This window comes from Siphateles boraxobius, unplaced genomic scaffold (genome assembly GCF_051911475.1).
Source record: "Siphateles boraxobius isolate OS27281-9 unplaced genomic scaffold, OSU_SipBor_1 45, whole genome shotgun sequence".
NCBI classification, from domain to species: domain Eukaryota; kingdom Metazoa; phylum Chordata; class Actinopteri; order Cypriniformes; family Leuciscidae; genus Siphateles; species Siphateles boraxobius.
The window spans coordinates 619,210-646,267 of NW_027509086.1; the positions used below are offsets into that span (position 1 = coordinate 619,210).

At 40.1% G+C, this 27,058-nt stretch overlaps 2 protein-coding genes across 2 annotated transcripts; one reads left to right on the forward strand and one right to left on the reverse strand.

Moving 5' to 3' along the window:
* Positions 1–7,002: 7,002 nt before the first annotated feature.
* prdm1a (PR domain containing 1a, with ZNF domain) lies at positions 7,003–20,273 on the reverse strand. Its single transcript, XM_077200209.1, has 7 exons — positions 20,128–20,273; positions 17,913–18,155; positions 15,676–15,795; positions 13,829–14,081; positions 9,192–10,159; positions 8,248–8,376; positions 7,003–7,823 (listed from the first exon to the last, which is right to left on the reverse strand). The coding sequence occupies exons 1-7, from the start codon at positions 20,152–20,154 to the stop codon at positions 7,248–7,250; spliced, it is 2,316 nt and encodes a 771-aa protein (XP_077056324.1). The 5' UTR covers positions 20,155–20,273; the 3' UTR covers positions 7,003–7,247.
* Positions 20,274–22,519: 2,246 nt separating this feature from the next.
* On the forward strand, positions 22,520–26,528 carry LOC143709112 (uncharacterized; the record flags this gene model as incomplete). The annotated part of the gene is made up of 5 exons (XM_077200210.1): positions 22,520–22,524; positions 22,606–22,721; positions 23,365–24,469; positions 24,535–25,035; positions 26,426–26,528. Coding segments are annotated over exons 1-5 (1,830 nt in total), but the record flags the coding sequence as incomplete, so codon positions are not given.
* Positions 26,529–27,058: the final 530 nt, after the last annotated feature.

Below are 27,058 nucleotides of genomic sequence, written 5' to 3' on the forward strand. Positions count from 1 at the left end.
AAAATTTCTTCACACAGCGACTACCAGTAAAATTCCAAAAGTGATTGCGATTCAGACACTTTGAGCTGATCATGTTTTGCTGAAGTGTTTTTCTTTAATAACTAATGCACATTTTTACACCACAGACTGAACAACATGAAGCATTGCTTGGTGACTGGTTGAGATAAACTTTAAATTCAACTAATGAAATCTGCAGTCGCGCAGCCTTAGTTAACTCTACAGTAATTCTCTGTTATAATCAACCGTTCTTAAAAGAACCATTTTTTTTCTTAGTGTGATATTTAAAAAATCTATAGAGCATTTTTATACTATAAAGAACATATTGTGCAATGGAAAGATTTCATAGATGTTAAAGAATCTTCATTGATTCCCATAAATAACCTTTATTTTTTAATATGATCCCCTTATTTCATTCATCTCGAACTAATAGCAGAACTGTACGGTGTAGTTAAAGGCCAGCTGCTCATAATAAACTAATATTTCACCTGTTGTAAAAAGAAAATTATTTAAAAAATCAATCATTCACACGATTTATTAATTCCTGGCCATATTTTACTATAGTGGCCATTTTGTACTAATTTGTTCCCTTGTTTTAATTTATTTGTGTCCATTATCTAACTAAAATGAGGGGTAAAATTGACATCAACATAGTGTCGGCCCACATCTGGGCCACGTGGAATCTATATGTGTGCCAGATGTGGGCCGGATCTGGGCCGACACTATGTTGCTGTCTGGGAAATGTTTGATTAATGGCCACGATATCTTTTTTCCAGTTCATCATTCACACTGTAAATAGGGTCTCGCTGAATGCATTGCATTCACTGATGACATTTATTTTTTTATTTCAATAATTAATGTACTATATTTTAGTTTGATAATGTTTTTTTATTTAATATTTTGTATTTTTAGGGGATTTTATGGAACTCAATAAAATTTTCGCTGTATTTATAATCCATTTATTCAGTTTTTGAGCATAGACCTGAAAATTTGATTTCCAACTTAAACTGGTAAATCTTGAACGCTTTACAGCAACAGACTGAAATTTTATCCCTTTTCAAAGACGATTATTGCTGAAGTGAAAAAAGTTTTAGAAAGTGATCTTAAATTTTTTTTACAGAATTTAACTGTGTGTGTGTGCGTACGTGTGTGTGTGTGCGTCCGTGCGTGTGTGTGTGTGTGCGGGCGTGCGTGCGCGTGTGTGTGTGCGTGCGTGCGTGCGTGTGTGTGTGTGTGTGCGTGCATGCGTGTGTGCGTGTGTGTGTGTGTGAGAGAGTGGTTTTCGCACAGGAAGACGGGTGGGAGGCGTACAGAACATCAAAGTGAAGCCCAGTTCTCTTCATGTGTTCATTAAATAAAGAGCTGTCCGAGACTCAGTGATTCCTGTAAACCCATCACTTAAAGATCACAGGAGCCACTCTACTCCTCTGTCATTCTCCTCAGACATTTGTTCTGTCGTAAGAGCAGTAAAAACGGCTTTTCTTCTTTAAACTCATGTCTTCATGTCCTGCATCTCGTGGTTTCCTAATGGGAAGTTGTTTTAGTCCTGACTCTCTTTGAAGTGAAGTTAATGAGGTTCATGTCTCATACATGGGTCTTTATGCACATTACTCTCCTGTCCTCCACTCCCTGAACTGGCTGATTGGGATATAATAGTAAAACTCAAGGCCATAACTCTGTTGAGTTATACGAGGTGTCAGAAGACAACTTTCCCTCTGTCGGATGGGAACACCTGGAGCTGAGAGAGGAGGATCCTGAGGAACACACACAACTCTCTCTTCTCGTTTAACCTGGGCCCTAATGGACAGGTGCTGAGGGACCCCGGGGTGCTGCCTCATCATGATCACATCACTCTTTCAGTGTGTGTTTCCTTTTCAATTTTCTTTCCTTTTTTTTTAAGGATTTTAAACTTTGCCTCACGTCTTCCTCTTTCCTTCCTTTGTCCTGTTTCCTCCATTTGTTTGATCGGGCACACACTAACGCAGCTCTAGTTGTCACACACAAGTTTAAATACTTGACGACACTTATTGTATTTACTAGTCGCCATATCAACGCTATATATAGAGAAAAAATACACCAAAATTCAAAAAAGCTTTGGAAGATATCACTGAACATTTATTTATTCATAGCAAAAGTAAATGTCTTGTTAATGTTTCATTTTTTTTGTGTGTTTATTTAAAATTAGACAAATCCGATATTATTTTTTACTCTTATATCTGTAATTTAACAGTTCAGAGAGTTGTTTAATGCTGATTTAAAAGCAGAAACATTTGCCAGGTTTATAATCCCAGTTGTGCAGGCGGGGCATGTTGTCACACTGCGTTACAATGAGTCCCTATTAGAACTATGATATCCTATTCTATACTTTTATGAATTCTATTGAGAACCCATGAGAAAAAGGTGAATAAAGACTGAGAGTCAATGTTCAGAAATAATTAATTATTATTATATTTTGAACTATGCTGTATAGTTGTGTTTTGCTGTTTGTTGTCAAAATCAAAAAAATATTTATTTAAAAAACTATTAAAAATACCATTATTTTTTATGAAAAAGTTAATTATTGTATTTTATTGACAAAATATTTTAGTTTGTCTTGTATATTTTTTTTTTATTGGATCGGATAACATTTTAATCTGTCATGTGGTCATGTTGTCACATTTCACTTCCATGCTTTCAGGGTAAATCAAGAAAAAAGAAAACACTGTATTAATGAAACAAACCTAGAAATGTGTGGAAAACAGTCAATGCAGCTTAAGTAAGTTCAGTGGTGGTTCATTTAAAAAAGTTAATAATTTAAAAAATCAGTGAAAAAACAGCAATGTCATCATCCAGCTCAGTTCAGTTCTCATATAATATTCAATAATAAATAATACTGTTGAATATTAAGTGCATCAATGATACTACTTATGCTATGGACATTTTTAAATGTGGCAACATTTCAGCAAAATTATATTACGTTGCTTCTAACACGTCCTAGGCGCTAAAAGCATCCCAGTTTGATATGAAACAGATGGACATACGTTTGTTGTTGTACGTATCGCAGCCGCTCAGAAATGAAATGTCCGGTATTGTTAAATGGTTAATGCTTTATCTCGCTGGAAAATAGATCACCACCTAGACTAAACCTAACCTAACCATTACTATTATATATTTGTAATATTATTATTAATATTAATTATGATGATTTCCTTATAAATATGGTTATTATCTCAGGCGGACACGGACACCCAACTTAATGATATTTACCATTTGAATCTAACAATGATGACATGTCGGTTTATTATCATGTTAATGTGCCTTTAAGACCCGTTCACACCAAGAACGATCAAGAAGATAACTATAAACTATTAGCGTCCACACTAGTGAACTATATCATTGTGTTTATTCTGAGCGCGTGCTTGTCTGCCGCTTTAATATAATGTAATATCAGTTATTATTAACTATTTAACAGGGGAACTTTGTGCAGTCCGCGATCGGTGAAGAATCCGCCAAAACCCCGCGAGCGTCATCATTAAACGCGGTTATTAAGAAAGGTGTTTCTATTGTGCCATCTAGTGATTTGGAACTCTAGTGTGAACAGAAGCACACGTGAGATGAAATGCATTTGCTAAAGCCCTGTGTTTTTATCCTGCATCTTCTTTTCTCTCTGTGATTATGATTGTGTTTGTGCATTGTCTCAGGTTAGCCGGACACACAACATGATGTGATGCAAACGCTCAAATATAGGCCTGCTAGTTTATAAATCTTGCACTATGGCAACATAATATTGTATTGTTCAGAAAACCGTGTGGGATTAAGTCTTTATTTATCTTTATTTTGCCTGTTTACAAGTATAAATGTAGATAGAGGTCTGTTTTTCCAATGAGCCTGTCACTTTTTATGTTTATACTCGGGTTAAACAAGACTATATCGGTAGATTCAGATTTGCTGTTCTAAACACAATTGTTTCTGCAACTTTCCCCTTTTAGCGACGGTGATTCAGACATCATCATCATCATCACCGAGGGAAACGGAGAAAGCCAATTATCAAGTATAATCCACATGCTCACATGGGTCCTATAAATGTACAGTTTTTGGGAAAGCTGAAAGGGATTCCAGTTGATGTAGTCAGTGTTCTCAGAACTGGATTATGAGCGCTGTTACCACAGATGTTTAACCATCAAAAGACCTTCACATTTCACAGCGGACATTTGATCAGCTCTCTACATTTGCATTAGTCTGTGGATCATGTTTACGTTGCTTCAGGTAATGCAGCTCGGACAGATTTTCATTAAAAAATAAGAACATCTTGAAATGGACCTCATATTTTTAACTTACAGTTATGAGGATTTTAGACTAACGAGATTTCATAGTTAGTGGGATTCCCTGCATGGCGACCCGGATAATCCATAAAAAGTCCCTGTTGTGGTCACAGCTGGTCACAATACTTGACACAAGATTTTGATGTTTTTGTGCAACGATATTAATTGTCTTGCGTTCATATGCATTTCATTATCATAGTGGGATAGTGTGATATAGTTATAGGTCTGTTGTGGTGGCATTACTAACAGCGGCATGATTTGTGCGGTGTGGAATTTGACACATTGGCGGATTCTTTTGTCTGTTGAGTCATGGATCTATTCATGGGAAATGTGCACACGACGCATCTCTTAATTGTGGGGTTGCTAACTTTTACCCCAGAGCTACTCGCTGTAGTTTTCATGCACTGGTAAGGGTAGTTTGCTGTATTTTTAAGCAGCCTACCTAAGAATCAGAGTCCTTTCATCTTTTCTAAATTGAATGTATTTTTGTCTGTTTTTTGTTGTTGTTGTTGCTGTATTTAATTGCAAATGCATTTTTTGCAGTTTTGAACATAGTTTTTATCTGAAAAACTAAAGTCATTATAATGCAAAAACTCTTTAAGGGTTAAAAATAACAGATCTGATAGAATGCCACTTTTTTTTTACTGAAGAAATATCTCAATGCGTTTGCCTTTACTCACTAAAGTTTTGCGTTCGCTGAGAAACTTCGCTCGCAAAGATTTGGCAAAGTTTTAAAACAGTCGACATACTTTTTTTCCATCACTATCCCTTCAGTGTCTCCATCAGAAGATCTTTCTCTCAGACTCATCTGTTCATCAAGAATCAGACACATTTTCCAGTTTCACGCGAATGTTTAGTTTCTAAATTGAATTTATTTATGGCTGTTTTTTGTTGTTGTATGTAATTGCAAATGCATTTTTTGCACTTTTGAACAGTTTTTATCTGAAAAGCTAAATTCATTATGATGCAAAAACTCTTTAAGGGTTAAAAATAACAGATCTTATAGAATGCCAAATGTTTTTTTGACTGAAGAAATATATCTTAATGTGTTTCTCGGGCGAAACCAAAACATTTGACGTCATTTTTTTCATCACTATCCCTTCAGTGTGTCCATCAGAAGAGCTTTGGATGTTTATGAGAGTGCTGAGGTCAGTTTTTATGCCAATGGTGGTTTAGAGGAGAATAAAATCAAACCAATATTTTACCCTTCAGACCCTTGTACCCTATGTAATGAATGAGCACACAAGTGACAAAAATGCATTAGATCAGTGAAGATTTATATTATAATTTACATTTTGTCAAAGCTGTACTTAAATAGCTACGTAAACCAGTATGTAAACAAAGACAGTCTTTTTCTTTAATTTAAAGCTGAAGATGAGGTGTAGACTTTGGTCATACTTTAGGGACAGAAAGTCTGTGAGATACTACTACTACCTCACAGCACATGTTGCTCCTGCTAATATCGCTGGACAGAATCATATTAAAAACAGAGGGAAAGTACAAACATAAGATGAAAGACAAAGAGCCAGTGCATACGAGGGCCGAGGTGATCGCCACCACTGACCTCAGAACAGACAGTCGCAGCAGCTCACACTGCGTTTGCACATCTCTGAAGAGTTACCTTTGGTTATGCTTTACACATTCTCATTTCTTTCTAATTTTTGGTTTCAGTGATGTGCCACACATAAGGAAGAAAATGCAGTGTCGATCTCACAGCCTGTGTGTGTGACAGACTGCGTTTCTTTGGACCACATGCAGAACTGCACACAAACATCACATATAGCCCTCAATACAAGCACACACACACACACACACACACACACACACACTCCCACATCTGAGGTAACAGTTGTTAATATATAATATGCCCTTTTTGCATTCATTATATTGTGTAGAGCTCAACATTAAGAGAATAAATGTAATGTAAAACACGTACACAGATATGTAACCTTTCCTCTGACTTCAGCCCACATTAAAAAAATCAACCTGAATGTGGGAAGCTCTTTGCAGTCGCGCATGAAATCACAGTCAACCGGGACACTATTTACAGTCACCATCCGCAAAACAGAAGATAGTAGAAGAAAATATATAAAACAGTAAATTACAATGAGTCATTGTAAACATCGTATTGGTTGTGAAGAATGACGCGTTGAACAATAAATTAAATAGATTACGTAACAAACTTAAAATAAACACCAAGAAGAGCAAATAATAATAATAATAATAATAAAAAAAGATATGATTGTCTTTATCATTTGTGTAGGACATACTGGAGCACTGATGGACCTGATCAATGTCTGTTAGCCCTGAGTACTGAAGTCCCTGAACTTAAAGGGATAGTTCACCCAAAAATGAACATTAGCGCATTATTTACTCGTCCTCAACTCATCCTAGGTGTATCTGACATTCTGCTTTCAGACGAATACAATCAGAGTTATGTTAAAAAATGTCCTGGATCTTCCAAGCTTTATAATGGCAGTGATCCATATTTAAAATTGTGCAGACGCTTAAGTCGACTTACACCAGAAGAGAAACACTTGACGATGTGTGACGAACGATCTTTCGCCGTAAATCACTGCGTACGGCCGTCTCCCGGAAGCTCGTTTTTTTAATTGATAAAGTTTTAAATATGGATATTTCTCTTACACAAAAAAGGTCTTTATTAACCCAGTTAAGAGCCTGTGGAGCACTTTTTATGATGGACAGATGCACTTTTATGACTTCAAAAAATATAAATCCATTCACTGCCATTATAAAGCTTGGAAGATCCAGGACATTTTTTAATATAACTCAGATGGTATTCGTCTGAGAGCAGAATGTCAGATACATCTAGGATGGCTTGAGGGAGAGTAAATCATGGGCTAATGTTCATTCTTGGGTGAACTATCCCTTTAAAGGCCTGATTTTTTTGAGAAGAATTGTGTATTCTTGTCTCAAGCGTCCTGTGGGCTAGGTTTCCATGGCCTCATCTGTCTCCTTTTTAACCGTGATGGGTAGGAGTTGAGTAGGGCTGCTGCAATGAACCCTGATGACCGACGCCTCACTTCCATGTTCGCTCAGACGATACGGTGGCGACGGGTGCCGGTCTCCGCTAGTGCTAACCGTGTGATACGACGCCTTAAAATCCATCTCTTGCCAGAGCAAACCAAAGATCTGTTTCTCCACCATGCCGTCCACGTCAAATCCCTCCATCTCCTCCAGCCGGTCTGCGTTATCGCTGATGTCGAAGCGTTCGATCTCCTCATTGACGCGGTTGAGTTCGTCGAGGCTGCAGCTGGGAGGAGGGATGAGCGCTAAGCAATAGCCTTTGAGATGGAGCCGCAGACTGTTGAGGTGAATGTAGTTGCGATGGCAATGTGGGCATTGGTGTGGACGCTCTCGTGTGTGTAGCCGTTTGTGCAGCTTGAGGTGGACGAACTGTGTGAACTTGGCCGGGCAGATCTTGCACTGGTAGGGCTTTTCCCCAGAATGCAACCGCAAATGTGTTTTTAAGTTGCTCGTGCTGCTGAACCGCTTGTGACACACCTGTGAAGGTCAAAGCAGAGCTTTAGGATCTCGCTCTCATCTGTGCTGAGAACTTAGTCAAAACTACATTTATTCAGACACCTTCAACATTTCTCAGTTTGTTCGCTATAGTTCAGAAAATGGTAATAAAGCATGACAAAAACTCAGTTGATATTTCACTGGTTTTGTCCATCCTTCTGTTAGACTGTCTCACACATGAATTGTGTTGAATATCTGTCAGCTGTTAAATTTAACTACACAATTAGATAATACCAATTTAGCTCAACCAGTTACCAAGCAATGCTTCATGTTGTTCAGTCTGTGGTGTAAAAAGGTGCATTAGTTATTAAAGAAAAAACACTTCAGCAAAACATGATCAGCTCAAAGTGTCTGAATAAATTTTTGGTTTGACTGTACATTATATTACATATTCTGTTTATTTCACCTGGCACTCGTGGGGTTTCTCTCCGGTGTGGACCAGAAAGTGTTTCTGCAGATGAGCCAGCTGGGTGAATCCTTTATTGCAGGTCTGACACTTAAAGGGTCGTTCACCACTATGGACACGCAGGTGAACCTGAAAATAAAGATAGGTTAGATGGGCACTAGGGTTGGGAATCGAATCAAATTGAAATCCAATTCTGGAATCAAATACTTGAGGTCAGGAATCAGATACTTGTTATAAAATAAAATTTCGATTCCTCTTATCGATTCCTTTTGTGAGCATTTCAATATGACTTTAAACCATTCAAGTGTGAGACAACTCGGTGTTTTCTGTGCTGCAAACATGTGTATCAGTATATTGGAAAAGTGACAGCACTAATATTCCTGCAGTCTCTATAATAACACTAATCAAACAACAAAATACAAAGAGAAAATTCACTCGTTCTTGACTGAATAACTTTTGTAACTATTTGTAATGTACATTTTATTTATAAAGTGCAGTGTTATTTTAAACATGATTCCAGTTTCTACCTGAATACCTGAAAATCTTAAAACACTGTTAATTTCAATCGTATATCTTTGTTCAGTTCTATCCATTTGTTGCGATTGCAAATTTTTTTTTCTGTTCTTTTTTAATTACTGAGTGTTTACTTGTCTAATGCTAATGCTTTCTAATGCTTGACATTTATATTAGTTAGGCTAGTTGTTTTTCTATGGTATTTTTAAACTACAGGCAGTCTTCTTTAGCCTGTTGAATTTTGTTCATGATCTTGCAATAAGACTATATGTGAATGATATCTAAGTTTTTTTTTTTTACCTTATTGGAATCAAAATTAGGAATCGATAAGAATCGCAATCAAAATCGTTAAAATTCAAATGATACACAACCCTACTAGGCACTACAAGGAGTATTTCAAAATATAGCACACAGACAGTTCTCTTGCTTACCTTGAGATTGGAAAGTTGACCGAAAGTCTTGGTGCAAACATTGCACTCGTACTTGATCTTCCCGTTCTGCTTCTTAAGTGGATAATCAAGACTTTTATAGCCTGCGGAGCCGCGTTTCATCTTGCTGAGATTGATGGCCTCGTCCTCTGTGCGGCTGGCGCTCAGAATGGCTGAGGTAGGCTTGGTAGGAACGCGTCCCGTAGAGGCTCCCGAACCGGCTGTTGGAGACCCGCCGGCAGGGGCGTAGTGGTGCCCGTGCCCGTGGATGAGGGGTTTGTCTTTCAGAGAAGTGGCTGCGGAAAAGGCACTGGTGGCCGCTGGGAGAAGCAGATCCCTGGGAGCCGGAGAGTCAGGAGGAAGCAGGAATTGTCGACCCCCCTCGGATGGAAGCATCCCAGATGGGAAGGGTACATGAGGGGGCATCAGGCTGCTGTAAAACGGGTACATGTGTGGAAACATACCCCCTAGGGTGGGTGGTCCACTCAAACCACTAACAGGGTAGTGGGGCATGAGGTAGCGTGAGTAGTGCGGGTTCGGGTAGAATGGCATTGAGCCGGCCGGTGAGTAGCCATGGTAGTGGTTCAGGCCTCGACTGTACAGTGCTGGAGAGAAGGACAGAAGAGTGTCTCGTGGCTCAAGGGATGCTGGTGCAGGACTGCTTTCTGGACTTCTCTCGGGACTGCTGTGTGCAGGAGGGCTGGGCTTCACTGAACACTGTCTGTGGGAGCGAGTCGGGTGGCCAAACACTGTGGTGCTCTTTAAAAAGTCCTCGTTTTGGGAAGGGCGGAGTGGATAGACCGGACTGGGGTAAAGAGGTCGGTCTGGGGTGTTTGGGCAACGAGGACGGGTGGGAAGAGGTCTGCTGGGTTCTTGCAGAACGTCTTTCAAGATCTCTGAAACACTGTGCTCTCTTTTCACCGGGTGCTTGACTTCGGACGCTTGCTGCTTGGCTTCAATCAGGCTCTGCTCTGTTCACACAGAATAAAACAATGTCAATCATTTACTCACAAATTCACATATCTCTTTGGGTTTGAATTGTCAAACACCTCTGATTGGCCATAATGTTCACGTGCTCATTGAATATGTCTGTGATTGGCTACAGTGATCAGGATTTCAAAACCATGTTGTAAATATAGTCAAACCAAAAAAAATTTAGACACCAGATATATTTTTTTATATATTGTTTTACTAGTGTGTGTAGGACACTATAGTTCATTTATGTAAGTGAGGAGAGCAAAATAAAGTAAACTGTGACATATTATACACAAAACATTTTCATACAGTGACAACCAGTAAAATGTATAAAAATTTGGGACCAAAAATTATTCCGACACTTTGACCGTGTTTTGCTGAAGTGTTCTTTTCTTTAATTGTTAATGCACCTTTTTACACCACAGACTGAACAACATGAAGCATTGCTTGGTGATTGGTTGAGCTAAATTGGTATTATCTAATTGTGTAGTTAAATTTAATATCTGACAGATATTCAACATAATTCATTTGTAAGACAGTCTAACAGAAGGATGGACAAAACCAGTGAAATATCAACTGATTTGATAACTCTTGTCATATTTTATGAGTATGAGTTCTTATTGTATTTTATTACTATTTTCTAAACGATAGCGAATAAACTGTGATAATGTGAGAAATGTTGAAGGTGTCTGAATAAATTTTGGTTTGACTGTATCAATGATGCTTTTCACCGAGCTCTTGCACAATTACACTTTCAAACGCTCCAGCTCCCGCTTTCAAACACTTCCGTGCGCTGATCATTGTAGCCAATCACAGACATATCTGATGACAATGGGCAATCAGAGGTTCCTCTCAAAGCCTCACATTTTTTTAATTTTAGTACCGACTTGGTACCTAAGTGCACTTTTGACAACTCTACTTTGTGTTATGTTTTACACATATTACTTGTCAATGACATTGAGAAACAAGTACATCCAATCCAGTCAGTGATTGTTAATTTGAGGGACACAGCAGCTCCATTGTCCCAGGGCACATAGCTCTTCTTAAACCAAATTTCAACAAAGCACCCCAGTGGTTCACTTAGTGTGTCAGTTTGACAAATTGTCTGGTGTTAGGGTCTACAGGATGTGAGCCTGACAGCGCCCCGGTCAGGGTGGGATGGATGCACTGATACTATCTAATGGGGTTCACTGAGTGGGTGTGGGGGGACGGATGGCGTCCTGCTAATAGGGATCTACATGCCTAGATCTCTCCCTTGTAGAGTCCACAGAGACCGGATATCATTTAGTGATCGATCTTTCCTGGGCTCCCAAATTTCTGCACAACCTCAAACTTAAAAGCTTGCACAGAATTTACATTAAAAAGAAAAAATCAGATGAGGAGTCAAAATGTTTGGGCTAAATAGACCCATTATAAACCTCCCGGACTCTTCCACACACCCACATATAATGAAAGGTGGAAAGGTAATTAGAAAATTACTTTCCCATACGTCTTAAATACTTATCTCCTTTAAAAGGATGTAAACAATTAAATAACTTCCTGCTTCCTGTCCACTGAACATTCACAGGGTTAATTGTGTAGAATTCAAGTGTGAATATGACTGTGTGCATCCCTTAAAAGATGTACCGTACTCTCTACTCCCCTATCCTTCTGTCCCGGCAGCTACGTGTAAACAAACCGAGAGGTTATCAGCTCTCCCCTCCCACCTCTCTTCCACAGATAGCACCAGTTCTGTTCCTCCCAAGAGAGCTTGCCAAAAACAAACAGCCGGCGATCACAGAGATATCAATCTGTCAGCACAGCCCTGCCGCCAGGAAGTTCAACTAGTCAATGGAGATGTGTTTTTTTCTTCTCTTGCGCACGCTCTTACTAGCCTCTCCTTACTCCTAAAGTGGCAAGCAAATGATAAAGTTCCTCCCACACCTCCTGAGGCAGGATGGTAGGAATGAAGGCACTTAAGATACACGTTGGCTGAATGTGCTGTCGTTTTACACCAGACAGGGTTCAGTGAAATAGAAAGTCAACGTCTAAATCAGTTTCATGTGGGAGGTTGTGTCAGTCAGATCACCCCGTTCTGTTAGACTGAGTCACACTAGGTTTCACTGCTGTTCAGCTTTGAGATACAGGGCTATTATTCCCTCTTCCGGCTGCAGGTATGAGGGAGTAGGTGTAATTACAGACTTGTCTATGTGTGTGTGTGTGTGTGTGTGTGTGTTGAGCTCAAGGGGTCGGCTACATCCAGTGGCCCCGGGGTATGCGCATGACTCTGGGGAGAGGAGTCACACTGACTGGCCTGTTCACCTAACTATAATCTCCCCCTGTCCTCCGTATCAATCTTTTCTTCTGTCTCGTCCTTTCAGCTTTGAGGACTTTTATTGCCGGTTTATTATGTTGGGCAAAACAAACCTTAGCCTGCACTTTCATGTTTAAAGAACATCCTCAAACACCAATGGCTGGAACATTACACTCCTATTCTTTGTAATTAGTCTGAAGGAAAACATTGTTGGGGTCGAAAGCAGAAAAATTTAGCAGTTCAAAGAATTCCGATCCTAACACAGATGAAAGAGAAGACGCTGGTGTGTTTGCACAATGCTTGCAAGGTCTATCTCTATAGTGGGGAAGGCATGTTTTCCTTGACTTAAACTGAGATAACGAGGAACCAGGGGTCTCATTTATAAAACTGTGTGTAGAATCCTCACTAAAAGTGTACGTGCACCCGAAAGCCAAAAATGGCGTATGGAAAATAATATTCAGACTTATTATGATATATTATGAAAATTCAACTGTGCGTACGCCAGAACCTGCTCAAAATTCCCTTTATAAACCCAGTCAGAGGAAGATTGTGCACATGCGTCTCCACCCCCAAATATCCATATCTGGAGCTTACAACGCCTCGTTCTACTATATCCTCATCTGCATATCATTTGCATATGCATATTCATCCACGTGATACCATGCATAACGGTACAACATTATGAAAATATGAGATATGGATGTGCATCACATTTCATTGCTAAAAATCATTTAGTATTCTATCCTTGCCTTCTTTTAGAATAAATCAATCAAATAGTATAAAATACATTTCAGAGAACGTTTTTCTCAATCTATTCCACTGGCCAAATTGTTTTTTTTTTAAATTGCTTTATATTTTAAATGGAAACAGATAGGCCTTATTGATCATTATTTGCATGAAAATATTCTCTCAGAGCACGAGTTCTGCTATTAATGCGCTAAGCAAACATTAAAACATTAAAACACAGCATCCCACAGGAAAAGTGTTTAACAGCATCGCATCCACTACTAATATTTCTATTTATTAGAATTTAACAAATATTAAAAAAAAAATCTCGGTAATGATTTCATGTAGGCCTAATTTAAGTTAACTCCATTAATGAGAATAGCATAGTTAATCTAAATGTGTATATCAGATGTAAAACATAGTATAAAATCATTATTTTATGTATTTACAGCTCCGTCTCCAGAATGTTTGTACGCATGGATCAGAGTTTGTGAAGATGTTCCCGTCACTTTTGTTTTTATAAATCACAGTTTATGCATGGGAAGTGGCGTACGGCTCATTCAGGGCCTATTTTGTGCGACGCAACGGTTATAAATGAGGCTCCTGGTCTATGACAAACAAAGAGAAGTTGTGTGCATGAACTTACTGAGTTTCTGCATCATAATCTCTCCGGATGCTGGGTAGTTGAGACGGCGGGCGAACTCAGGGCAGTACCACACTAGAAGCTCCTGGTCTGCGGGAATGGCCTTGACGGTGTAGAAATAGATGTTCATCCCGTTTTGGCAGGCGGCAAGATTCTGCTCCTGCTGGGAATGAGCTGGATTCACATAACGCATCCAGTTACTCTTCTCCTCGTCCAGTCCGTCCACAAAATGGCAGAACTCTCCATTTGAGTATATCTACAAAACATAAAGAAGAAGATAAAGATCAGACGCAATTAAAATGTTCTGTTCTCAAGTCCCCCAGAGTGTTTCTCATGTCTATGAAACAAATGAGTGGGATTTGCTTTTATAAAGTCACACAGTGAGTCAGCAAACACCCCCGCACTAATATTCAGTCTCTTCAACAGTCCTAGGTCTCATCTGAAGTTGGTTTGGGGGGACGCCTGTCTCAGAATGAGGTTTACACTAAGCTTGCAAGTTCCAGGAACACTTTCAGGCGTCACAAACAAGGTTTCCCTCTGAAACGTCAACACTGTCCTTCCTCTTCTGCTTGAAGACTCTCACCAGTGACTGTGCAATCACCTGTCTCATACGGTGAAGGATTGACAGTAACTGAGGAAAGAATGATATCAGTGCTGTTTCTAGTAGGTAAAGACCAGAGTTGTTCCGCTTGGGGATCTTAGATTTGGCAGGCATATAGAAGTGACAGAAAATAAGACAAGATCGGGGGGGACTTTGCACTTTCTGACAGTAACTCAGGAAAGAATGCATAAAATGTCCCCAAATTACATTGCTGAACTTTTGGGGTTTTACATATCAGGGAGGACATTAAGGTCAACAAATCAATTTATGCTGGCTGTCCCTTATTCTAAGAAGAAGTCAAAGGGTGACCGAGCTTTCTCAGTTGTGGCTCCCAAGCACTGTCAGACAAAAAGGTACAAAAGCTGTCACTGGGACAGTACCCTTCAAAAGGTTTCTAATATGTACAATTTTGGTTCCAATATGAACCTTTTGAGGGACCAATATGCACTCTTTAGGTACAAAGGTTTACCTTTTGAAAAGGTACAGCCACAGTGACAGCTTTTGTACCTTTTTTTCTGAGAGTGAACAGTCTTCCCCTTCATATCCGGCTAGCTCAAACTATAGAGATTTCTAAGCCTCAGTTGAAAACTTAGCTTTTAGTTAAGGGTATTCTGTTCAATTAAGTAATTACTTATTTTTCTTTCTATACTAATCTCACTATACAGTTGTGTGTCTAAGAGTGTGTAATCATGCCTTCATTTGCTAGGCTTGGTAAATGTTTTTATACACATGTATGTTTTAACTATGACTGTGAAACACTTTGGGCAACAACGTTGCTATTAAATGTGCTATATAAATAAATAAAAGTTGAAGTTTCTCCGTGACGCTGCATGGCACAGATGAGTGAGGGAAATGGTAGTGATGTCTGTGCAACAACTGTGATGCTGACTTTCACTGATCAAACGCTACGATGACACGCATGATTCGTCGAGCTCACATATTCTTAAGAAAGGCGTATATTTACAGCAGCAGAACTGAGGAGTCATTCAGCACTTCCGGTCCCACACACTGCACAGTCAGACACAGATGAACGAATCGCTGCACTCTCAGCCAGTGCAGTTCCCAAAACAGCAGATCTTTACTCAGCACTTTCTGATCGCTCTGAGAATACTAACTCACTGCTTCTATAACCATCCAGCCCATGATGTCACGCAGGAAGTCAGTCAGTGGAACAGGAAGTGACCCGGTATTTTTTTTTAACTTGTCCGCTCCTACTTTTATTGAAAGCTTCTGAAACAAAACAACTCACCCGCCAGAAGTACTTCCTGTTGGCATCTTTGGGGACATTTTCTGCAGTGTAGCTTTCTCCCACAAGGGGGCCGAAGCGTGTGCCTTTGGGGATGTATTCTCTGCTTACTACACCAATGACCTGGTCAACAACAACAAAAATAGTAGGAAAACAGGTGGTTAAGAAAGAGCTTGATGACCTTACACTCTAAAAAAAAATCTTGGGTTGTTTTTTCTACCCAAATCCTGGGTTGAGCCTTTTGGGTAATTTTTTTTTTCCCAGTATTTTGGGTAGTTTTTGTGAGTAGTCTAGGTTAGACGTAACACCCAGTGTTTGGGTAGTTTTCTTTTTTTACCCAGATCTTGGGTCAGACATAACAACCCAGGGGTTGAGTTATTTATCTCTGCTTACTAAACCAATAACCTGGTAAAAAAAAAAAATCAGATAAACAGGTGGTTGAGAAAGAGGTAGTTGACCTTAACAGTACAGTATCTCAGGTTCACGTTCAAATCGTTTCTGATTCATTGCTAGCATCATTATATTAGTGTGTGTGTGTGTGTGTGTGTGAGGGAGAGAGAGAGAGAGAGAGAGAGAGAGAGAGAGAGAGAGAGAGGTAATTAATTGGCAGTCAGCCAGATGTGCGCACTTGAAAGACACAGAGCCGTATGTGTCTTCAGCCGTCACCTCTCCCGACAGCCACGGGAAGTGAAAGGTCATCAAGGTTGTGTCCTAAGGCTGAGAGAGACGACTCGTTTGTGCCGCTTCACCTCTGATTAACCACACACACACTTCTGACCAGAGCTCCAGAGCTTAACCTCTCCACACAACACCCAATCATACAGGTGCGTTATATTAATAAAGCCTTTAATAAAGGCTTTCCAAGTTTCTAGTACAAAATGGTGATACACTGTAAAAAAAAAAAAAATCTGTTAAATTTACAGTTATAAAATGGTTGCCAGAAATTTACCGTAAAACATTTTAGGTTTTACAGACTTAACTTAAATTTACTGTAAGTAACCATATTTCATTATCTGATATAATGTTAATTTACCGACCTATTGAAGTACTAATATCTGTTTTGTACCATTGTATTACACTAATATCCACCAATCACAGCGGAGAGAGAGTCACATGATGAGCTGAGAAAGTTAATACTAATATATAAAAGCTGCACAGAGCCTTCACACAAACACTAAACACCATCATGGACATTTAAAAAAATGCAATAAACATTAATTTAACAACATTAAATGTAACATAAAACCCTAATGTACATAACTGATTAGAAAAAAAACTATGAAGAAACAGTTATTTCACAGAAAATACATCAACTGTGAAGGTTTTTCACTGTAAATTATACAATGACTTGTTCTTTTTCACATCCCAAAAAAGTTATTCACCGGATATAATACTGAAACTTCTGTTAACCGATCAGCTGTTTTTCACCGTAGCATTTTTTTTACCGTTAAAACCACGATATTTTTTTTTTTTTTACAGTGTATGAGTTTGATACTTGAAATACTTTAGCTTGGATCTATGCACCTCCTCACCCAAACTCCTGTAGACGCGAGTACAAGCACTCATTAACGCAGTCTCTCATCTCCGTAATCTCCCACATGACTTCACTCACTCTCTTCCTGTGTGAACCTCAGGTGTTTCTTGAAGAAACTCTTTATCAGCTCATAAGTGCGTGCTCACAGGAAGAGATAACACAGACAGAGCAATTGATGAAAAAATCCATAACCCTGTTCCTATTGATCTACAAACACTTTGAAAATAAGAGAAGCTTAATCCCGTTGTAAGCGTCAGCCGTCATTAGCGCAGGAAAGTAGTGTGTTTGTGGATTGTGCTGGACACAGACGTGCAGATAAACCCGGTTTGATAGATGGTAAAAGATCTCGCCTCTCAACTTTTGCACTCGAGGAGCTTGTCATGCGGTGCGCTGATGTATGGATGTTTGTGTTAGCCGAGTGACAACGCGAGTTAGAAATTATTAAGCACACACACACACACACACACATACACAAAGACACAGACAGGGAGTTTTTTCAACAAAACAAGGGCTGACAGTGCAGATAAAGAAGATTAATACCAGTTGTGTGATCAGTAGGTGTGGCTTTATGGAGATGCCGTTTAAACAAAAAAATCACAACTATTCAAAGTTCTTGCAGTTTGATAATGTGACTCTGTCTGTTTGCGTGTGTGATTAGCAGATTGCATGCAGTGTAACCTGAGTTGGGCCTCGGGTGTTGCCGTACCTCTTTGGCGTGTGCCGGGTGTTTGAAGGCCAGGTTTCTGGGCAAGGACGCCTCGGCCCGTGTGCTCTCCACCGGACCGTCCCAGCTGTGGTCCTTCACCACATACGTGCACTTCTCCTCAAACTCGTCCTCCGTCCACGTGGTCATGTCTGCGTCCTCCACATCCACCTTGAGCTCCTCATTGTCAGCGGTGTAGGGCGCTCCCTCAGTAGTCAACATTGCCGAGCTGTGATGAGAAGCAGCCTGAGTAAAACAAAAAGAGTTAGACGTGTTGACGTGTGAGAGCTAAACATTATCTAGGTAAAGGGCAAAGGTTGAATACATGAATGCTCCTTTTCTATGAAACATTTATGATACACAAATATTCTTTAATAGCAAGAAATTAATTCGGAATTCAGTTTTTGCTTAAATTAGATCTCGGTTGTTTAATGAGGAGGATTTTTTGGTAACACTTTACTTTATCCTGGCGCTGTTACTTAAACATAATAACATTCTGTGACGTTTTTTAAGTTCACTTTTTTAAACTAAAGCAATAATCTGCCATGTGTCGTCTCTAAAAAAGATCAAACTTAAGTCTGTTGCTTTAAAGCATTCATTTTTAAAGCATAAAATTTAATTTTCAGGTCTGTGCTCAAAAAGTGAATAAATACAGCGTAAATATAATTTAGTACCAAAAAATCCCCTAAAAATACTAAATATTAAATAAAAAACATTATCAAACTAGTACATTCATTTCATTGAAAAAAAAAATGTATTCAGTAATTTTTCCTCACGAAGAGCACCAGAGGGTTAAAGCCTTTATATATATATATAATGCATTTAATTATGCACCTTATAATACATTGTATGTTCTCATGAATAATTGTAACCACAGTTAAAATATATTAAAATACTTATGTTACGTACGCCTTTATAAAGTGCAATCTATGAAAACACACGATAAACAACACATTTCAGATGTAATGAGGGCATTTTAACTTTGCTTACAACCAAATATAATGCAACATGAAAACTTTTATAATGCATTATACATAAAGTGTTACCGACTTGTCTTTCACCAGGGAGAAACTAAAGTGCTCCTTAAAGTAAATAAAAGACATCCTGAGCTGATCACAATCTCTCTTCTAGTGTCCTACTCTTCATTTCTGTCCATCACCCATCCCTCGCTCCTCTCCCCTCTCCCTGTTTTCTTCCCGGAGTGAAAAATAGTCACAAATGGAGGAAAACAGAGGAAGGAAGTCCGTCTACTTCTAAATGTGGAATCAGAGGAACCATCACTCCGTCCCAGAGAACGTGTGTGTGTGTGTGTGTGTGTGTGTGTGAGAGAGAGAAACAGAAACAAAAGAGGAGAAACGTTTTTCCACTGGGACGCAAAGTGATACAATCAATCTCAAACATTCTCAACCAGAACTCTCACAATGCTTCTTAAACCTCTTAAATGATTAAAAGTGCATTTTTCGTTCCTATAAACTACAAATATTCACAGTTCTTTAATTTGTATTAAATTATAAAGTTCACTGAATTAGTCAAATTTCATGTTTCAGAACACAAAGCAACTTTTAAAGTGAAAAAGTTGATTCGTGGTTATTTTATGATGTAGTTGAGCATTTTCTATTATACTAGTAGTTTGTACTATTTATTTTATACAAGAGAAGATCAGAAAACAGTTTTTTTGTTTGTTTTTTTTGTTAGAAAGTCTTGCGCGTAGGACAGCTGTAGAACCAAAACTCATTGTGAAACTGAAAAACTCAACATTAACAAACATGGAAATCAGATGTATGCATACTAAATATACAGACAACATCTAAAACTATATCTAAAACACTACTTTTAGGTGAAATCATTAAAAAACATTTAGTTTAAAATAAATTAAATATATATATATATATATATATATATATATATATATATATATATATATGTGCATCCAGCCAATAAATACAGAAGATAAGAATTGTTTTAAATGAATTAAAATAAATAGAAACGACTACACTCTCAAAGCCGAGAAGTAAAAAAAAAAAAAAAAAACTTGAAAGCCTCAATAAAACATTTCAAAAACCTCACAACAAACAATCGCACCGCACATAATTAACAACATCTAAACAACTAATTCAGCTCTAAACACTTAATTAATCAAATAATAGAAACAGTTGATTGTAATGTAAAATGCATTCTTGGCTTCCCACAGAAATAAGCTCAGAGAAATGTCACTTACCAGGACGCTCTGGTCCCAGCCACACATAGAGGCTGTGTGTGATCTCTCCCCTGAGTGTGTGAGTGTGTGTGAGTGTGTGGGACAGGTGCAGCTCAGTTCTCCGGCTCGTCCCACTGCTAGTCCAGATGTAATGACTTCTCCTGCGAGTGCCTGAGATTGACTGACTAACTGAGTGTGTTTGTCTGACTTGTTGAAGGCACTTTGGCCCCGCCCACTGACTCCTCCCACAGTGTGTCACTGACTCCGCCCCCAGAGGACATGATCTAACAATCACTCTACTGCCACACACACACACACACACACACCTATTGTTTTCATTTGAAGACAGTTATAAATATTAAACCCTAACAGAAAACTTTCTGCATTTTTACCATTGAGGATGCTCACACACACACACACACACACACACACACACACACACACACACACACACACACACACACACACACACACACACACACACACACACACACACACACACACACACACACACACACACACACACATTATTCAATCAAAATAAAATAATTAACAAATATAAAAATATCAATTGCAATTATTTTAAATTTACTTTCTTTCATAACCTTTTTAATTGCCATTTTTACTATAAAAACAGACAACTTATAATCCTAAATAATCCTTGTACAAAAATAAATCTGTGCTCCTTTTCTTTCTTCCTTTAATCCCCAGGACACATGGAAATCGAAAAGGAGATCGTGCCTTTGCTGTAGCAGCGCCTAAACGTTGGAATAGTTTGCCTGAACATCTTAGAGACGCCGCTACTGTGCAGGATTTTAAAGGACAACTTACAACACAAAGCTTTTAATCAGTGATAATTTTACTATATGTGATGCTGCTTTTTAGATTAGATCTTTTTCTCCTTCTGTGTTCTGTCTTACATTGTAAAGCACTTTGGTCAACTTGTGTTGTTTTAACTGTGCTATATAAATACAGTTGCTATCGCTGTTGTTGCCATTCTTTTTAAATTCTAGACACATGACTCCAAAAGGAATAGTTTTGTCCAGTTCTGAGACGTGTTTGAGATGAGCTGTTGTCTGAGGAGGACGTGTTCCAGCGTCTCGTCCTGAGAAGGAAGGATGTCCTGTGACGGAGACTCGCTGATGTAGAGAGCACTGACGTCCCTGTTCCTCTTTACACACAATTCACAGTGTTTTCCCACAATGCCAACCCTCTCCGGTGCGGTATTCATTCTTGAGAGCGCTCCTACAAACTCATACGAACATATCTGTATACATAGATCATAGAATCGTCTCGCCAGTCAAACGTTTCGGATCGATACGATTTATAATGTTTTTAAAAGAAGTCTCTTATGCTCACCAAGGCTCATTAAAAATACAAAAAAACAGTAATGTTGTGAAATATTATTATAATGTAAATCATCAGTTTTCTATGTGAATATATAGTAAAGTGTAATTTATTCCTGTGATCAGTGAATTTTCAGCATCATTACTCTCTTCAGTGTCACATGATCCTTCAGAAATCACTATAATATGATGATTTGATGCTCATTAACATTTATGATTATAATTAGTGTTGAAAACAGTTATTTATATTTTTATTTCAGGATTCTTTGAAAGCATTAATGCATTTATCTGAAATTGAAAGCTTTTGAAAATGAAAATGCTGTTCTTTTGAACTTTCTATAAAACTGTTAATTTAAATTGTCATACTATTTCACAATATTACTGTTTTTTTTTGTTGTTTTATCAAATAAATGCAGCCATGGTGAGCAGAAGAGACTGTTTCAAAAACATTAGAAATCGCACCGATCCGAGCCTTCGACTGGCGGTGTGCACCAGATGACATTTTCTCGTTGGTTTGGTGAAAACGGAGTGGAAATGAAAGCCAAAGTCCCTCAGCAAAAACACTCATTACACACAAACACTCTCACCCACCCAACATTCAGCTGGTGACAAAGAGTTGACCACATCACACACAGCCCACTCTTTCCAGGCCCGAACCCCCCCGACCTGGCCCACAGCTGTTTACACCCAAGCCCACTCAGGACCGGCACCAGAACACATGCATTTAATTCATATGATATTCATGGGTTAATTAATCTTGGTGACTAATATGACTAATTGTTCTACATTCTTTTGCATGATACTGTTTTCTTGCACCGGCACTATAAAACATATGCAGACAATGAAGCGATGCACACAACATGGGCAGCACCGAGGCCTTGTCCACACTAATGCATTTCCGTTAGAAAACGCATCTTTTTCTCTTCGTTTTGGCCTTGCGTTCACACTGAGACGGCGTTTTTATTAATGAAAATGAAGCTTTTTGAAAACACTCCAAATTGGATAAATTTGCAAACACTTTTTTCGTGTTGTAGTGTGGACTGTGAAAACGGAGGTATTTAAAAACGATGACGTAAGTTTAGTCATGTGACGCATATTGTACCAATAGATATTCATGTTTATAGCGGTGTTGTGCCTGTTATGTGCTGTTCAGTTTCACTCTGTTGCTGAAACATCACTCTTCATATCACAGTCCTGCACAGATGACAGAAAATATCAAATATGCTAAACATGAGAGCAGTTTCAGCATTTTAGAGCAAACATATAATGGCGAGTGAGAGCGACCTGGACGAACAGTGAATGATGAGATATTGCTAAATAAAATGATCCTGTCAGAAGAATTGTGTGATAACTTTATTATTTATTGTTCCGTCTGTATCATCTCAGTGCGCTTGTGAGGGTTTACGCATGCGCAGTAAAGGTGAATTTAGCGTTTTCAGGCGTTTTCCAAAAGTTTCTCATCCACACTGAAACCTTGGGAAACGCCTGAAAACGCTAGTGTGGACGGAGAGCGTTTTTAAACGAAAACGTTTTCAATGTATCCGGACTAATGCCTTACATTCCCCTCTGAACAGCATAGAGGAGAAACGGGGACCTGCGAGAGAAGAGAGTTTGTCGTCCACAATAAGATCCACTTTAAGAGCCTTGAAGCCCATAAAAGGTCTGAAGCCTTCAGGGCTTGATCTCACACACACACACACACACACACACACACCTTCTCTTTCTCCGGTCGAGTCGAGGCCAGGGGGCAGGGAGGACTCGCAACTCTGAAGTCACATTCAAATGGACCTTTTACTGTCTATGTAAAGGGTTTAATGTGGCCTGAAAGAAAACCAGCTGAACAATAGCGGGCAGAGGATCATCAACAACACTGTTAGTTTTACAGAGAACTCATAACAAGCCCTCACCACAGAGGAGAAGAGGAGAAGAGGAGAGGAGAGAAGAGGAGAAGAAGAGAAGAGAAGAGAGGAGAGAAGAGGAGAAGAGAAGAGGAGAGAAGAGGAGAAGAGGAGAGGAGAAGAGAAGAGGAGAAGAGAAGAGGAGAAGAGGAGAGGAGAGAAGAGGAGAAGAGAGGAGAAGAGAAGAGAAGAGAAGAGGAGAAGAGAAGAGGAGAAGAGAGGAGAAGAGAAGAGGAGAAGAGAAGAGGAGAAGAGGAGAGGAGAGAAGAGGAGAAGAGAAGAGGAGAAGAGAAGAGGAGAAGAGAAGAGGAGAAGAGAAGAGAGGAGAAGAGAAGAGGAGAAGAGAAGAGGAGAGGAGAGAAGAGAAGAGGAGAAGAGGAGAAGAGAAGAGGAGAAGAGGAGAAGAGGAGAAGAGAAGAGGAGAAGAGAAGAGGAGAAGAGAAGAGGAGAAGAGGAGAAGAGAAGAGGAGAAGAGAAGAGGAGAAGAGAAGAGGAGAAGAGGAGAAGAGAAGAGGAGAAGAGGAGAAGAGAAGAGGAGAAGAGGAGAAGAGAAGAGGAGAAGAGAAGAGGAGAAGAGGAGAAGAGAAGAGGAGAAGAGAAGAGGAGAAGAGGAGAGGAGAGAAGAGGAGAAGAGAAGAGGAGAAGAGGAGAAGAGAAGAGGAGAAGAGAAGAGAGGAGAAGAGAAGAGGAGAAGAGAAGAGGAGAGGAGAGAAGAGGAGAAGAGAAGAGGAGAAGAGGAGAAGAGAAGAGGAGAAGAGGAGAAGAGAAGAGGAGAAGAGAGGAGAAGAGAAGAGGAGAAGAGGAGAGGAGAAGAGAGGAGAAGAGAAGAGAGGAGAAGAGAAGAGGAGAAGAGAAGAGAAGAGAAGAGGAGAGGAGAAGAGAAGAGGAGAGGAGAGGAGAGAAGAGGAGAGAAGAGGAGAAGAGAAGAGGAGAGGAGAGGAGAGGAGAAGAGAGGAGAAGAGGAGAGGAGAAGAGAGGAGAGAAGAAAAGAAGAGAAGAGAAGAGAGGAGAGGAGAGGAGAGAAGAGGAGAAGAGAAGAGAAGAGGAGAGGAGAAGAGAAGAGGAGAGAAGAGGAGAAGAGAAGAGGAGAGAAGAGGAGAAGAGAAGAGGAGAGGAGAGGAGAGGAGAAGAGAGGAGAAGAGGAGAGGAGAAGAGAGGAGAGAAGAAAAGAAGAGAAGAGAAGAGAGGAGAGGAGAGGAGAGGAGAGAAGAGGAGAAGAGGAGAGAAGAGGAGAAGAGGAGAAGAGGAGAGGAGAGAAGAGGAGAAGAGGAGAGGAGAGAAGAGGAGAAGAGGAGAAGAGAAGAGGAGAAGAGGAGAGGAGAGAAGAGGAGAAGAGAAGAGAGGAGAAGAGAAGAGGAGAAGAGAAGAGAAGAGGAGAAGAGGAGAAGAGGAGAAGAGAAGAGGAGAAGAGGAGAAGAGAGGAGAAGAGAAGAGGAGAAGAGAAGAGAGGAGAAGAGAAGAGGAGAAGAGAAGAGAGGAGAAGAGAAGAGAAGAGAAGAGGGGAAGAGAAGAGAGGAGAAGAGAAGAGGAGAAGAGAAGAGAGGAGAAGAGAAGAGGAGAAGAGGAGAAGAGAAGAGGAGAAGAGAAGAGGAGAGGAGAGAAGAGGAGAAGAGGAGAGGAGAGAAGAGGAGAAGAGGAGAGGAGAGAAGAGAAGAGAGGAGAGGAGAGAAGAGGAGAGAAGAGGAGAGGAGAGAAGAGGAGAAGAGGAGAGAAGAGAAGAGAAGAGAAGAGAGGAGAGGAGAGGAGAGGAGAAGAGAAGAGGAGAAGAGGAGAAGAGGAGAGGAGGAGAAGAGAGGAGAGGAGAGAAGAGGAGAAGAGGAGAGGAGAGAAGAGGAGAAGAGGAGAGGAGAGGAGAAGAGGAGAGGAGAGAAGAGGAGAAGAGAGGAGAAGAGAGGAGAGGAGAGAAGAGAGGAGAGGAGAGGAGAGGAGAGGAGAAGAGGAGAGAAGAGGAGAAGAGGAGAAGAGGAGAAGAGAGGAGAGGAGAAGAGGAGAGGAGAGAAGAGGAGAAGAGGAGGAGAGAAGAGAAGAGAGGAGAGGAGGAGAAGAGAGGAGAAGAGAGGAGAGGAGAGAAGAGGAGAAGAGGAGAGGAGAGAAGAGGAGAAGAGGAGAGAAGAGAAGAGAGGAGAGGAGAGGAGAAGAGGAGAGGAGAGAAGAGGAGAAGAGGAGAAGAGGAGAGGAGAGAAGAGAAGAGAGGAGAGGAGAAGGAGACGAGAGGAGAGGAGAGAAGAGGAGAAGAGGAGAGGAGAGAAGAGAAGAGAGGAGAGGAGAGAAGAGGAGAAGAGGAGAGGAGAGAAGAGAAGAGAGGAGAGGAGAGGAGAGGAGAAGAGGAGAGGAGAGAAGAGAAGAGAGAGAAGAGAGGAGAGAAGAGAGAGGAGTTCCTCTCCTCTTCTCCTCTTCTCTTCTCCTCTTCTCTCTCGAGAAGAGAAGAGGAGAAGAGAGAAGAAAAGAGGAGAAGAAAAGAGGGGAGAAGAGAGAGAAGAGAGGAGAGAAGAGGAGAAGAGGAGAGGAGAAGAGAGGAGAAGAGAAGAGGAGAAGAGAGGAGAGGAGAGAAGAGGAGAAGAGGAGAGGAGAGAAGAGGAGAAGAGAAGAGGAGAAGAGAGGAGAAGAGAGGAGAAGAGGAGAGGAGAAGAGAGGAGAGAAGAAAAGAAGAGAAGAGAAGAGAAGAGAGGAGAAGAAAGGAGGAGAAGAGAAGAAAGAGAAGAGAAGAGAGGAGAAGAGAGGAGGAGAAGAGAGGAGAAGAGGAGAGAAGAAAAGAAGAGAAGAGAGGAGAAGAGAAGAGGAGAGGAAGAGAAGAAAGGAGAGAAGAGAAGAGAAGAGAAGAGGAGAGGAAGAGAAGAAAGGAGAGAAGAGGAGAAGAGAAGAGGAGAAGAGAGGAGGAAGAGATGAGAAGAAAGGAGAGGACAGGAGAAGAGAAGAGAAGAGGAGAAGAGAGGAGGAAGAGATGAGAAGAAAGGAGAGGAGGAAGAGAAGAGGAGAAGAAAAGAAGAGGAGAAGAGAAGAGGAGAAGAGAGAAGAAAAGAGGAGAAGAAAAGAGGGAGAGGAGAGGAAGAGAAGAAAGGAAGAGGAGAATAAGAGAAGAAAGGAAGAGGAGAGGAAGAGAAGAAAGGAAGAGGAGAGGAAGAGGAGAAAGGAAGAGGAGAGGAAGAGAAGAAAGGAAGAGGAGAATAAGAGAAGAAAGGAAGAGGAGAATAAGAGAAGAAAGGAAGAGGAGAATAAGAGAAGAAAGGAAGAGGAGAATAAGAGAAGAAAGGAAGAGGAGAATAAGAGAAGAAAGGAAGAGGAGAATAAGAGAAGAAAGAAAGAGGAGAGGAAGAGAAGAAAGGAAGAGGAGAGGAAGAGAAGAGAGGAGAGGAGAATAAGAGAAGAGAGGAGAGGAGAGGAAGAGAAGAAAGGAAGAGGAGAGGAAGAGAAGAAAGGAAGAGGAGAGGAAGAGAGAAGGAGGAGGAGAGGAAGAGAAGAAAGGAAGAGGAGAGGAAGAGAAGAAAGGAAGAGGAGAGGAAGAGAAGAAGGAGGAGAGGAAGAGGAGAGGAAAGGAGAGAAAGGAAGAAGGAGAGGAAGAGAAGGAAAGGAAGAGGAGAGGAAGAGAAGAAAGGAAAGAGGAGAGGAAGAGAGAACCCTTTAAAGCTCCACATATGAAGTAGTAGTACTTTATGACCCCAGTTGATATACATGAGACAGTAAAGTACTCTCAGCGCACACAAATACTAT

Coding starts and splice junctions, on each gene's coding strand:
- prdm1a (XM_077200209.1), bottom strand. CDS start 20,154: ATGTGTGGCTGGGACCAGAGCGTCCTG. Junction 18,156..20,127: donor GCTGGGACCAGAGCGTCCTG/GTAAGTGACATT, acceptor TGTTTTACTCAG/GCTGCTTCTCATCACAGCTC. Junction 15,796..17,912: donor ACCCGGCACACGCCAAAGAG/GTACGGCAACAC, acceptor GTTGTTGACCAG/GTCATTGGTGTAGTAAGCAG.